Source organism: Typopeltis vanoorti, chromosome 4 (assembly GCF_054136105.1).
Source record: "Typopeltis vanoorti isolate ZY-2024b chromosome 4, IOZ_Tvanoo_1.0, whole genome shotgun sequence".
Lineage (NCBI taxonomy): Eukaryota > Metazoa > Arthropoda > Arachnida > Uropygi > Thelyphonidae > Typopeltis > Typopeltis vanoorti.
Window position 1 is genome coordinate 153,310,343 of NC_143552.1, and position 14,221 is coordinate 153,324,563.

A 14,221-nucleotide genomic window follows, 5' to 3' on the forward strand; every position below is an offset into this window, starting at 1 on the left:
TGGCAACTCCTATAGGTAGAGATGACCTGCTAATGCTTCTGCCTGGTATCTCCACTCAGGCCTGGCTCCCACTGAAGAGACCTCAATAAAGGTCGAAACTAGTCTGGGTTGTGGCCCTTCCCTTAATGCATAACATCAGACATATCCGCAAGGAGATGTGTTTTGCGTTATGGGAGATATTGAGATAGGAGTGTTGGTAGCTTGCTCCACCTTTGCAAGGAGTACCCTGGTGTTGTACCACCTTACCCCAGTCCTGAAAATACTTTCAGGCGCAAACTTTGTTTGCTTGCACTTGGATAAAGGATTAAACTAAATTTATTATACTCTAACCAAGTAAAAAATAAACTTTCAACATCATTGTTATGGGGTAACTACAATAAAGTAAGTGATATTAGTGTTTATACAAAAATAATAATTAAATATTTATAATTATTTTACTAACCTCAATTTCATATGCATATGTATAGTACATATGAAGGGTAGGATTACAGTGAACTCAGGGAATATCCCAGTTATTTCTTATGCAGAATTTCAGATTGGAGAAGTTTATAAAATTCTTTTAATTTCTCAGAATATTTCTACTATTACCAGCAAATGGGAATTTTAAAGCTATCAATTTTTTTCAGGGAATTCTTGGGAAGAAACCCTAGTAGACAACACACATTATGCAACATTCACTAAGGATAAATAAAACTGTCTGATTTCATTATGAGAGGTTTTTCGCATGGTTCCATCCTCTTAGTTCACTGCAGTCATATGGCCAACTGTAGGGATCACTGAAGAGCAATCTCAGTCAGAGAAAGCCAACTCAAAGTGGTTAACTTAGATAAGGATAACTGCCTGTGATACCAATCATCTCTTATTTTAGTTTCACCAGATGCACGAGACTGGTGAAAAAGGAAAAAGTATAGCCTTTGGCTGCAAGATGTTATAAAAGAGCCGAGTTTTTTTTCTCTCTCTCCTACTATTCATTTGTTGTTTCCTTCTCCTAATACTACATGCCTGCTTGCAATCCCTATGCTATTCCATGACTATGATAGTCATATCTTTACTTTTTCTCCTCAGTAAAGGTCAAAACTAGTCTAGGTATCCCATAATACATAGTATTATATATATATATATATATAGAAAGTTTTTAACTTGGGTATACTTTGTTAAAGATACCAAGCAATTTTATAAGCTAGGTTTTAATCCTTTTTTTCCCAAGTAAGTCAAGTTTGCACCTGCACGTAGCGCAAGTCTGAGGCAACTCATGGTAAAGGTAGAGTAAGCTCCGATCACTTTCCTTAGTATTTTCCCCTAATGCAAAGCATATCCCCTTGCGGAGATGTATGATGCTATGCATTAAAGGCAAGGGCCACTACCCAGACCGGTTTCGAACTTTATTGAGATCTCATCAGTGGGAGCCAGACCATAAAAATGCCAAGGGTGAAGTAATGCAGAGTTCATAAATTTACCTAAACAAGTTGCCACAAGGTGCTTTGACCTTATTAAATAAAAATTTCCAGATGAAAGTAAGATGTAGAAAGTTTTTTTAACTTGGGTGTACTATGTTAAAGATATCAATCAATTTTATAAGATAGGTTTTAATCCTTTTTTCCCAAGTAAGCAAACTTGACTTGCTGCCACTGATGAGATCTCAATAAACATCGAAACCAGTCTGGGTAGTGGCCCTTGCCTTTAATGCATAGCATCATACATCTCTGCAAGGGGATGTGCTTTGCATTAGGGGAAAATACTAAGGAAAGTGATCGGATCTTACTCCACCTTTACCACGAATTGCTTCAGACTTGCATTACGTGCAGGTGCAAACTTGACTTGCTGCCACTGATGAGATCTCAATAAAGGTCGAAACCGGTCTGGGTAGTGGCCCTTGCCTTTAATGTATAGCATCATACATCTCCGCAAGGGGATGTGTTTTGCATTAGGGGAAAATACTAAGGAAAGTGATCGGATCTTACTCCACCTTTACCACGAATTGCTTCAGACTTGCATTACGTGCAGGTGCAAACTTAACTTGCCTGTCTGTTTGCTTGCTTGGGAAAAAAGGATTAAAACCTAGCTTATAAAATTGCTTGGTATCTTTAACATAGTACACCCAAATTAAAAAACTTTCTACATCTTACTCTCACCCAGAAATTTTTATTTAATAAGTTCAAGGCACCTTATGGCAACTTGTTTAGGTAAAATTTATAAGCTCTGCATTACTTCACCCTTGGCATTTTTATGGTCTGGCTCCCACTGATGAGATCTCAATAAAGGTCGAAACCGGTCTGGGTAGTGGCCCTTGCCTTTAATGCATAGCATCATACATCTCTGCAAGGGGATGTGCTTTGCATTAGGGGAAAATACTAAGGAAAGTGATCAGAGCTTACTCCACCTTTACCACGAGTTGTCTCAGACTTGCACTATGTGCAGGCAGAAACTTGACTTACTTGGGAAAAAAGGATTAAAACCTAGCTTATAAAATTGCTTCGTATCATTAACATATATATGTAGAAAGTATTTTACCTTGGGTATAATAAATGTTAAAGACACCAAGCTATTTTAAACCTGGTTTTACTCCATTTCCCAAGTAAGCAAACAGACAAGTAAGTCAAGTTTGCACCCTGCAAGTATTGCAAGTCTAGGTGACCCCACACGTAGTAAAAGTCAAGGCAACTCGTGGTAAAGGTGGATAAGCTCTGATCACTATTCTTAATATTTACCCTTAATGCAAAGCACATCCCCTGGAGGAGATGTATGATGCTATGTATTAAAGACTATCCAGACTGGTTTCGACCTTTATTGAGGTCTCATCAGTGGGAGCCAGGCTAGAAATACCAAGATTTTAGTAATACAGAGCTTAAGTATTTTACCAGAACAAGTTACCATAAGGTGTTTTAACCTTATTAAATAAAAATCTCAGGATGCATTATGCTGCCAATAAACAGGGTGGTGGTTTCACACCAGACAATGAAAACTCTATCACTTAATGACCTTCATAAACATCCATGTCACTGTGGGATATGAACCTATATTGGGAGAACAGGCAAACCAAGTGTAGTAAAACAATAAAATAACTGAATATTCCTTCAAGAACTTGGATAAATATGCATAAAAAGCAAATAGAATAGCTAACCTACTTAATTCAAAGCAAAAAATAATTGCTAACTTACTTATTCAAAGCAAACAGAATGGCTAACTTACTGCAGATGACTGTGGTCGATAAGTAGCATAACTGGACTGGGTGGCATAAGTAGAACTGATAGGAGATGGAGGTGGTGGTGGCAAATTGTCAGGAGGAGGCGGAGGAGGAAACATCTGATTTGAGGAATTGCTATAAGATACCTGAGGAGGAGGAGGTGGTGGTGGTGGAGGTGGGGGAGGAGGAGGAAGATCATCATCTGCTAATGAGTAATTACTGTAGATTGGATTACCTAAGAAAGAAATACTATATGTTGCAGAATTAAATCTATTTGTGTTAATCCAAACAAAAGCTATAAGTGATACTACAGATAAGATAACTTTAGCTATATGATAACACACTTCCAGTAAAAAATAAAAAAGAAACTTTGCAATTTGCACATTATAATGAAAAAATCAGAAGTGATGAGGACAACAACCAGCAATCTGTGCAAACCATTTCTCTCCATCTGGTAATCTAAATTAGCGGTTGTAAACATAGAATGCAACATGACCTATGGACTGACAAATTTTTTCAACTGATATTCTATATCTCACTTATATTATTTGTTAGATCAATGCTAGCAGATTCTTAAACAGAAATTAGTTGAAGCCGAATAAAAAACATTGAGTAGATTTGCTGTAATTAATGAAAAAAAGTTGTAATTTTTTTTTTTCATTAACTACAAAATTACAAATTACAAAACCTTAAAATCAACAACCATTTTCAACAATTGTATCATTAACTACAGCAAAAGTACATGCACTTTTAATCTCTTGTTTTCTGTTTATCAGATTCATGCTATAATACTACAATTTTGATATTATGAATATAATCCTATCATGCTCAGCTGTAATCCAATCATGAAATCCATGCTATATGTGTGAAATTAGTAATTGGTTAAAGCCTTGGAAAACACATTGTCCGGCAATTTGAATACTGATAAGTAAAGATACGTACAGAGTACTGATGAGTACTCTGTACGTATCTTTACAAGTAAAGAAGTACTGATAAGTACTCTGTACGTATCTTTACGTATCAGTATTCAAATTGCCGGACAATGTGATCATTGCCGCCATTGTTTGAATACTGATAAGTAAAGATACGTATCAGTACTCTGTATGTATCTTTACTTATCAGTATTCAAGTAAACCGAATGACAATCACTGATGATGAAAACAAACACCTGCTTTATATTAGGATATAACATTTCTCTTATGTTTCATATTTAACTCGTAATTTTTATTCTTTAAATGTTAATTTGAAATTCCTCAAAAAACTTAAATATTTCTTGTTATAAGATTTCTGGATAAAAATATACTGCAACTTTCAGATGCTATCTGTGATTTTTCTGAATCTAGTGTGTGTGTGTGTGTGTGTGTGTGTGTGTGTGTGTGCATATATACATATACTGTTTGGAAAGACGTCAATGGACAACAATAGTGTGAGAAACAAACAGCCATAATGTCCAACATAATATGATGTAGGAAATCCTTTCATTGTGATGACTGCAGCAATCCCATGCAACATACTTTCCACAAGTGTACAATAGAAATCAATGGGAATTGTGGCCAATTCTTCTTGTAGGCATGTAATGAGGTCCTGCACTGCTGTGGGGCAGACGTCCCTTGACCTCACTCGATGCTCAAGTTCATCCCATAGATTTTCAATAGGGATGAGATCAGGGCTCTGTGGATGCCAGTCAAGTGTGGCCAAGTTCATATCCACAAACCAAACACACACAGTGCACTGTCCTGCTTAAAGAGAATCATTAACTCCATAGAAACGTAACAAAGTAGGAAGCATTGCTTTGTCTAGATTATTCAGATACCTCTTGGAGTTCAGTGTTTGTGGCATCAACCATAAACAGAGGTCCAAGGCCAAACCAGGAAAAACAGGACCATATCATCACACCACCATCACCTGCGCATTTCCTAGTTGGGGTTACGCACTCTGGTAAGAGATGTTCACCTGGCATCCACCACACCCATCCATCTGCTCGGAAGAGGCTGTGGTACGATTCGTTGTTTCATCAAAAAACTAGAGTATTATAGTATATTAATGTAGATTTTCATGTTTTTAGAGTATTAGTATATATTTATAACATTTTTATTATGATATTGTCGGCATGGCACCAACATGATGAACAATGGCGGCAATGATCACATTGTCCGGCAATTTGAATTTGCGGGATATTATTCAGTGCAGTGTATGCGAAATGTGTCAAGAAAATTAAAGAATATGAGGAAGGAAATTGAAACTGGAGAGAGAGAGTAAGTATTAAGTGCTTTAAAAGTGAGTACCTCTTAAGTGACAAGAATGCAACAAATACTGACGATAAGATGGAAAATTATGTTAATAATGTCGAACACGCAGCCATGGAAATAGATGAGAATGAAACGGATATCTATAAAGAAATAGTGCACTTAAATGTTATCCTTCATAGAACAAAGCGAAAATTGAAAAACTGTAGAAGCGGTAAGAGTTAAGCAGGGCTGAAAAAAGAAAGAAGAGGGTGATCCGAAAGAACAATAAAGACTGAACAAACAAACAAGAAAAACAAGTTAAGGAGAAAATTATGTATGGAGACTCAATCAGGGGAGTACTTAATGAAAGTATGACAAAATCGTGTTTCCAGGAGCAAAAATTCACAATATTAGCCACGCCATCCGGATGCAAAAAGGTAAGTCAGAGGAAATGATTACATGATTTGAGAGGTGAGAAGTATTCTATGAGAGAGAGGATGTAAAGGAGTTGTCAGAAGAGGCAAAACTGAAGAGCAAGAAGGTGAAGATTGTAAGTCTCCTAACAAGTTATGATAGAGGCGAAATGAGGAGAAGGGCATTGCGAGCCAATGAGTCTATAAGTAGATTGTGCAAAAGAAATTATGTAGAATTTGTGGATCTGTGGTTTCTGTTTGACGGAAAGGATTTCTACAATGCAGATGGACTGCATCTGAATGGTTTTGGTACTAGGTGTCTGGAGGGAGCTTCATTTACCGAGCATACTGATCTATAAATTCAGGAAAACTTAAGCAATTAGGGCGGAAGCAAGTGAATTTGTGTGAAGGCACCCATGAAGCAAGTGAGTGTGAGAATGACCAAGCGAGGAATCTGGTCTCTCAAACAAAAATATTGAATAGGGTTATCAATTCAGAAAGTAAAGGTGTGTGTGGGGGGGGGATGTTGCCGTTTCTATATACTAATGCCAGAAGTATCAGGAACAAGAGGGAGGAGTTTTTGGCATTGGTTAGTGCAACCTGGCCAAAAGTTATAGGCATTAGTGAGACTTGGCTAACAGCAGAGAATGTAGTTACAGGGATTGAATGTGAAGGGTTTAGTATTTTCAGGGAAGATAGAGAATATAGGATGAGGAAAGGAGTATTGCTGATGATAGCAGATGAATTGCAACCAAAAAGAATAGGAGACAGGCAGGAGGGTGGCTGTTCATTTGAAGCAATATGGTGTGAGATTAAGACCATTAAGACAAAATATACAGTTAGTTGTTGCTATAGGCCAGGGAGTTCCACAAATGATCTGGAAGACAGGCAGAAAGGAAAGAGCATTTATACACGTGCTGAGAGATAATTACTTAAGGCAGCATGTGATGGTGGGGGACTAGAGATGAGAGAGTATTGGACCTGGTTATAGGATCAGAAGAGCTATCCATAACCAAGGTGACAAACATTGCCTCCAGTTGGTGAAAGTGACCATGCAGTCTTGACTTGGAGATTGTAAAACATGAGGAATATTCTATCAAGGAGTATTTGTGGAACTACAAGGCAGGTGATTATGCTTTTTCCTAAAGAATGCTTAGGAAAAAGCATAAATCTGTACCATGGCATAAAACACTGCAGGGTAAGGATGTTAGTAGTGCATGGGATACAGTTAAGAGTCATCTAGAGGAGGCAGTATTAAATTGTATACCTAGGATAAGCAGAGTTAATCGGGTAGGAGTTAGATAGATGAGTAATATCATTAAGTACAAGCTGCAGAAGAAGAAAATGTGTGGAATGTATATAAAGAGAAAGGTGACCAGCATGGCAAGGAAGGCAAAATCAGACTATGAGAAGAATTTAGCTGAGCAGGCCAAAGGAAACCCAAAGAGTTCTTTCGTTATGTGGCAAGTATGAGTGATGATCACGAAGAGACAGAAGTAGATAAAATAGTTGAGTTGCTGAGTGACCACTTTGCAAGTATATATCTTCCTAGTGAGGTTATTGCTGTAACATATGTGGGAACAGAGATGGATAAATTGGAGGTTCTTAGGATACTGCAGAATCTTAAAGTAAAGACAGCCGTGGGATTAGATGGGATATCAGCTATGATTTGGCAAGTGTGTGCAAGGGAACTGGCAATACCTTTGACTAAGCAGTTTAATGTAAGTCTCAATAGAGTTCCAAGGGAGTAGAAAGAGGGCAAAATTATTCCTTTACATAAGGGAGGTTCTAAGACTACAGAAGCAAATTATAGATCATTCAATATCTCAGGCATGGTGGTAAAAGTACTAGAAAGATTGATAAAAAAGAGAATTCAAGAATGGATAGATAAAATATGATCCTGGATGAGAGTCAACATGGCTTTGTGAAGGGCCTGTTATGCCTTAGTAATTTACTAACTTTTTATAATAGAGTAACAGCTGAGTGGGATAAAGGAAATAATGACACAATGATTTTGCAAAGGCATTTGACAGAATACCACATGGAACTCTGTTATGCAAATTAGAACATATGGGATCGATATGACACTAGTTAAGTGGATAAGAGGGTGGTTGCTGGACATGGAGAGGAAGAATCAAGGCGAAAACAGGTGACTAGTGGTTTGTCACAAGGTTCAGTGCTGGGGCAATTGCTGTTTAATTTGTACATAAATGATATAGGAAATAACCTGAAAGGAAATATTCAGATGTTTGCTGATGCAAAATTAGGTAGAGTAATACTTAATCAAGGCGATGCGATTAAGGAGATCTTGCAGGACGATTTAAATAGGCTGTCAAATATGGGTAAAAGTTAATGGGTGTCAATTTAATGTTGAGAAATGTAAAGTTATGCATTTTGGGATAATTACAAGCTGTATATCACATTGATGGCACTGTACTCCAGGTAATAGATGAAGCCAGAGATTTAGGGGTGGTGGTAGACAGAGTAGAGTTAAGAAGACAAAATGCTAAGGTTGCCCATGAAATTACTTGGATAGTGAAGAACACATTAACAAGTAGAGATAAGGACGTACACATCTGGATTACTGTGCTGGTCCCCTGGGTTTCTTAGGGATGAGGAAGCAGTGGAGAGGATACACAGCAAGTGACTAAAATAGTGAGTGTGGACTAAGGAATGTTCCCTATGAGGATTGATTGAAGGTGTGTGTGTGTGTGTGTTTAGCTGGTTGATAAGAGAAAAAGAGGAGATATGATAGAAACATTTAAGTTGCTTAAAGGATTTTATGGGATAGATACAGTGGAAATGTTTCAGAACTTGACTAGAGGGACCAGAACAAGGGGGGGGTCATTCCTAGAAGTTGAATAAAGATGTGGTCAGTAAAGGTGTGAGGACTAGATTTTTTTTGTTTGGAGAGTGGTGAATGAGTAGAATGGGTTGCCAGAGTCAGCTGAGGATGCTTTTTCGGTTAATGGAGAAGTATGACAGACTGTGTGGATAGATTCGGTCTCCCGCAATGAGTCTTTGGACTCTGCAAAGGTGCCCATATAATAATAACACAACAGTTTTCCTTTCTCACCGTACATGTTCTATGCACAGTGAAGACAACACTGCACATTGGTTAGGGTAATATGGGACTTGCATATTGTGGTCCTACCATAGAAACCCATGTTGTGAGCCTTGGTTCTGAATGTTTGACTCAATACCCGGAACATGCATCTGTTCCGGGCATTGACTGGAACAGATGCATGTTCCAGTCAATGCCCGGAACTCTACATTCAACGTTGATGAATGGTGCTTTTTATATATCATCCTTTGCAGCACCCTACAGTCACATTCAGTAAGTGTGGTGAAAATCCTAATCTACCCATAATACTAATGAACTACAGGTTTACAACATTTCATTGTTGGTCAAACTGTGGTAAACTGTTTTTGTGCTCTGAAGATGCTGAATACCAGTGAAACATCAGCAAATAAGTTAATAAATATTATTTTCTTATCATTCTGTGTTATCAATACCGTGAAAATAAATAACATGTACTGTGAACACATAAACCTATAGGTAGTGTAGAAGTTGATTGTTACTGATTTTCTTCATTACTTTTTTTTTTAAATAAAAAATTGAAGTGAGTGAAAGTGTACAAAGTAATTTGATATTAAATATTTGTTCCTCTTCTCAAGAATAGGTTGAATATGGGCTAATATCCCAGGTGTGGTATAGATAAGCTTCCTCTGTAGCACAGATGGAAGAATGGCAAGGCAAGGAGCCATATAATCAGAAAAGGCATCAATTTTCATCATGATAAGAAGAATAGTTCTTAGCAATATTTGTGAGGTAGCAGGGCTTTTTTTCTCCTCCTGGAAACTCAAATTATTAGGTCTCATGGAGTCATAGACTCCATGAGACCTAATACCATGGAACCATTGATTGAATGAACAAAAGTTATAGCAAGAGACAGAAAGCACAACTGCTTTTGAACATGATGCAAGTTTCATGCATTATGAAATTGGAGCTTACGAAATCAGTTTTGAGTTGATTAACAATTTGTTAAAAATATTTTAAATTTTAATACAAACAGAACAGTAAGATGGAGATTTATGAAAACCAATTGCAATATGCTTGACTCTTTCTTGTGTAATACCTTGGCACACTTAAAGAACAAGTGCAATGAGGAATGAATTTTTCCATGCCAATAAGAACTCTTTTGGTAATAGGTTCAGTGCAAGTGCTCAGACTGGATGACTGAAAACAATTCTACCAAGAGACGAGGCAATGAAATCAAAAATTATTCCACTTAGCATTCTTCTAATGCAAACCATACAAGCACGAGTGTGTTGTCTGAAATTATAAGAATAATGTTAATTGTCCTTTGTCTAATCTGTGCCTTTTAGTTATATTTAACTCTTACTTTATGCTCTGGCTTTCTTACATTCACACACTGTAATTCAGCGAATTTTTTTGATTTATGACTGCAACAATTAAGCTACTCATTGAGTGCGAGTTTTGTACGAATGATAAAGACAAAGCAAATATTATTCCCGGTCAACTTCTGACTCTTAATTTATAACAGTCGTGGCTCATACTTATTACTTAGAAGTTGATTATTGAAATGCATATATTATCTTCCTCCTTACTAGTCAGATTTATGCAAGTTCATAGTTTTCGGATTAGTGCATTGAGAAACCAATCTCAACGTGTCTCACAAATCAATTTATTTAAACCTAGAAATTACATACATTGCTGATTTTACATATAAGCATTGATACAAAGAAATTTCAAGCCTTAGACAATTACAAGTAATTCTATTTTTTGGCTTTGTTCTCCTATAATACCACCCTATAACCTAAACATAACTTCTAGTATTCTTAATAGTCACTCTTATCTGTTAGACATTAAACTTGCTAAGCGTGTGCTCAATTAACAATGCCTTATGTTTATTACATACAACAATACATTTACTCTTAGAATAGGTACTCGTTCAATAACATCAAGATTATTTACGCTAACACAACTGACTGCAGAACAAAGACACATAATGTGAATTGTTCAGAAGTACTTGCATATCTTTCTGTGTACTTCTTTCATTACTTTCATTAACTATAGTTTTTACTTCATTCTTTTGTCTACACAATCTTTCTTTCCTGCCTTTTGTCTTCTGTCATTGATTTCGTTAACCTTTGAATTCTATCACTCAGCAACGTGGTGGCCTCGGCTGTTCAATGAATGCTTTTTCATGAGCTCTCCGAAGCAACTTGTGCTGCCCTTCCTGATGCAAGATGCTCCAGTAATGGACAGTGGACCTCACACAGTGGACCCAGGGAAAAGAAGGCTGAAAACCCTAAGACACTTCTCTTTCTGATGACCAACAGCAGACTTTCACATGGCAGTGGACCCAGGGAAGAGAGGGCTAAAGATCCTAAGATGTTCTCCTTCGTGATGCAAGAGCTTATATAGGTCCCAGACTCAGTGCAGCACACATACATACTGCTCAAGATTTCCATATAAAAAAATGCGCTAACATCAGGACATGATGTCATTACACTTGATTAACACAGTTTCGTAGTAGAATTATTACATACAAAAGATATTTGGTAATTTTACAAGCAATGATAATTCTTTATATATATATTTGTTCAGAAGTACTTACATATCTGTGTACTTCTTTCATTAACTATAGTTCTTACTTGATTCTTTTGTCTACACAATCTTTCTTTCCTTCGTTTAACTTTTGAATTCGATCACTCAGCAACGTTTTCTCTAAACAAAAACATGTAAAACAAACATGATATGCTATTAATTATGCGAGACTTACAATGCCAAATGAGATGATCATGCTGAGTGAGCGCTGCTCTACAGAAGAAGAAGAAATCAACACTCGATTGTGGTCAGAACCACAATCTAGTGTAGTGGTTATGTAGAGGAAAAACAAAAGCTACAGTATACTTAGACTGGTCATTAATGAGGAAAATATCTGAAGTGCTCGGAGAATAATTATGGTCATTTGGTATTCAGGTAAGCATGTGAATAAATGGTGATGGCAAATGTTTGGGAAACTACCTGCTAGGTAGCGTAGTCAGAAAATGAATGCTAGCTGGGATTGTAAACATTAAAATCTCTAAGGAAAATGATTTCATTATTAGGAAAGTTTGACAGGAGAAAAAGAACATTTAAAGAAAGGAAATTGAGAAGTTCAGAATGACTGGCATCATTAGGAGGACAACAGAAACAATGAATAAATCTCACAAAATGAGGCAAAAGAAAGTTAAGATCAAAAAGAGGAGATTCTAAGTTGAAAATCTGATATCTGAGTAAACATTTGCACAATTATTTGCAAAAAAAAAGAGTCAAAGAGTGTGTGTGATTACTTGAAGAAGATAAAAGTTATGCTTCTGTTTGGAAAAGAAGGTGTGGTTCTACAGATTGAAGATGAATATTATTGAGACTGAAAAACTTTGGGAGGTTTCCCATTATTCTCTACATGTAATTATATCTCTTTATACTGAATAGTAATGGATTCTTTACTAAGCTATACATGTCAAAAATTTCACCCAACTCTTCTAAAAACTGTAGCTTCAAGAGTATTTCCACTAATAAATGGACTCCCTCCAGGTGCACCTGACAGAATAGTGGCAGAAAAATTATTTGCTATAAAACCTGGAAGTCTCCTAAGACCTTATGATTAGATTTAATCCAGTACACCATCCATCAGCTAGTCTGTGGAATAACTATTTTAAAGCTGTATCCTTGAAAAGAACAAAATGTAAGGTTTTTTTTAACTGCACAACCAGCCTTGACATGTATACACAGCAAAGTTGCCATGGATGTGAAGTACATAATAAAACCATAATATCATTGATATTACACTTAAATATATGATGGATACGAAGTGAACGAGGAGTGATATATTTCATCAATACTGACCCTGATGTGGTTATTAATGTTTGACATAAACTGATAACATCAATCATACTGCATGCATGAAAAAAAAAAAAAAAAAAGAACTGGGCTTTATGTCCAAACATGGTTTTTAGCCATATCAAACATCCAATAAGCACAATAATAATATTACACAATACACTAGTGCAGAGATGTGGCATTCCATCAGAGAGGATGGATGAGATTATCACGCTGACCTCTGGCCACATTAGTTCAATCCTCACTGGTTTCCTCCATCTAGTTTAATATGGATGAAGGTGTAGGAAGAAGATTGACTCCTACAAACCAAATGAACTAGAGAAGGTTTGCATTTAGATCTTTTCAATTAAATAATGTACTTTAGTCTTGCATCATGGAAGGGCTCTAGAAGCAAGAGCATATGCTCAAAGTGAAAGGCAGATAAAATTTATCAGTTTCTGTAATTTTGTAGAATCACATATATTAGTTGGTTTTTTTTGTAATTTACTTTCTGCAGTTTTGTACAAAACATTAATTTTATAATGTTTAATTAAATGATTCTTACATAATTTAATTATTCAATTATCATTATTATTATTATTATATGGCAAAAATCAACTGTTTGAGAACATCGGTTTCCATATTTGGATCAATAATAAAAGATAAAGTTCTAGAATTTCCTACAAACCTCAGAAAATAAATTTCATTCCAGCAATGAAGGTTAGACTGCTTTAAGCAAACATATGAAAACTATATGATTTTTGAGAAAATACTGAACTAACTGTTATATATTATCATACGGGTATCTCCATAGAATCACGACACTCACTGCAGGAGACCCACACTAACCACTATTCAACATAATACTGTCACAGCTCTCCCCAAACTTATTTACCTCTGGAAAACCCATTCCACTCATTCACCACTCTCCAAGTAAAGAACCCAGTCTGAAAACTATATGATTTTTGAGAAAATACTGAACTAACTGTTATATATTATCATACGGGTATCTCCATAGAGTCACGACACTCACTGTGGGAGACCCATACTAACCACTATTCAACATAATACTGTCACAGCTCTCCCCAAACTTATTTACCTCTGGAAAACCCATTCCACTCATTCACCACTCTCCAAGTAAAGAACCCAGTCTGCACATCCCCACTAACCACACTTTTACACAACTTCCAGAGGTTACCCCTTGTTCTAACCCTATTACTTATGTTCATTTTAGAAATTATGGACTGTACAACCGTGTTATAAATAACTATTTTAATTTCCCGACGTTTCGATCTTCGTATTAAAATCATCATCTGAAGTATATACAAATATAAAGGACAAGCTGAGTTACATTATACAAAGTAAGCTAAAGGAACAATAATTTGATAACCGGTTAATCTACTTGCATGACCATCAATGGAAAACAAAATAAATAAACCAATAAAAATACAAGTAATTATTTAGAAACTACATCAAAGCTAAATAATTACTTTTATTTTTTTCC

General features: G+C 36.2%; 1 protein-coding gene across 2 annotated transcripts in view; it reads right to left on the minus strand.

Annotated features, from left to right (window-relative positions):
* LOC150107764 (lipoma-preferred partner homolog) overlaps positions 1–14,221 on the minus strand; it is a 219,139-nt gene that overhangs the window by 142,106 nt on the left and 62,812 nt on the right. For both annotated transcript variants that reach the window (XM_090391523.1, XM_090391524.1), the window contains exon 3: positions 3,190–3,419. In XM_090391523.1, coding sequence (XP_090247649.1) covers positions 3,190–3,419 — 230 coding nt within the window. The remainder of the gene's footprint in view (positions 1–3,189; positions 3,420–14,221) is intronic.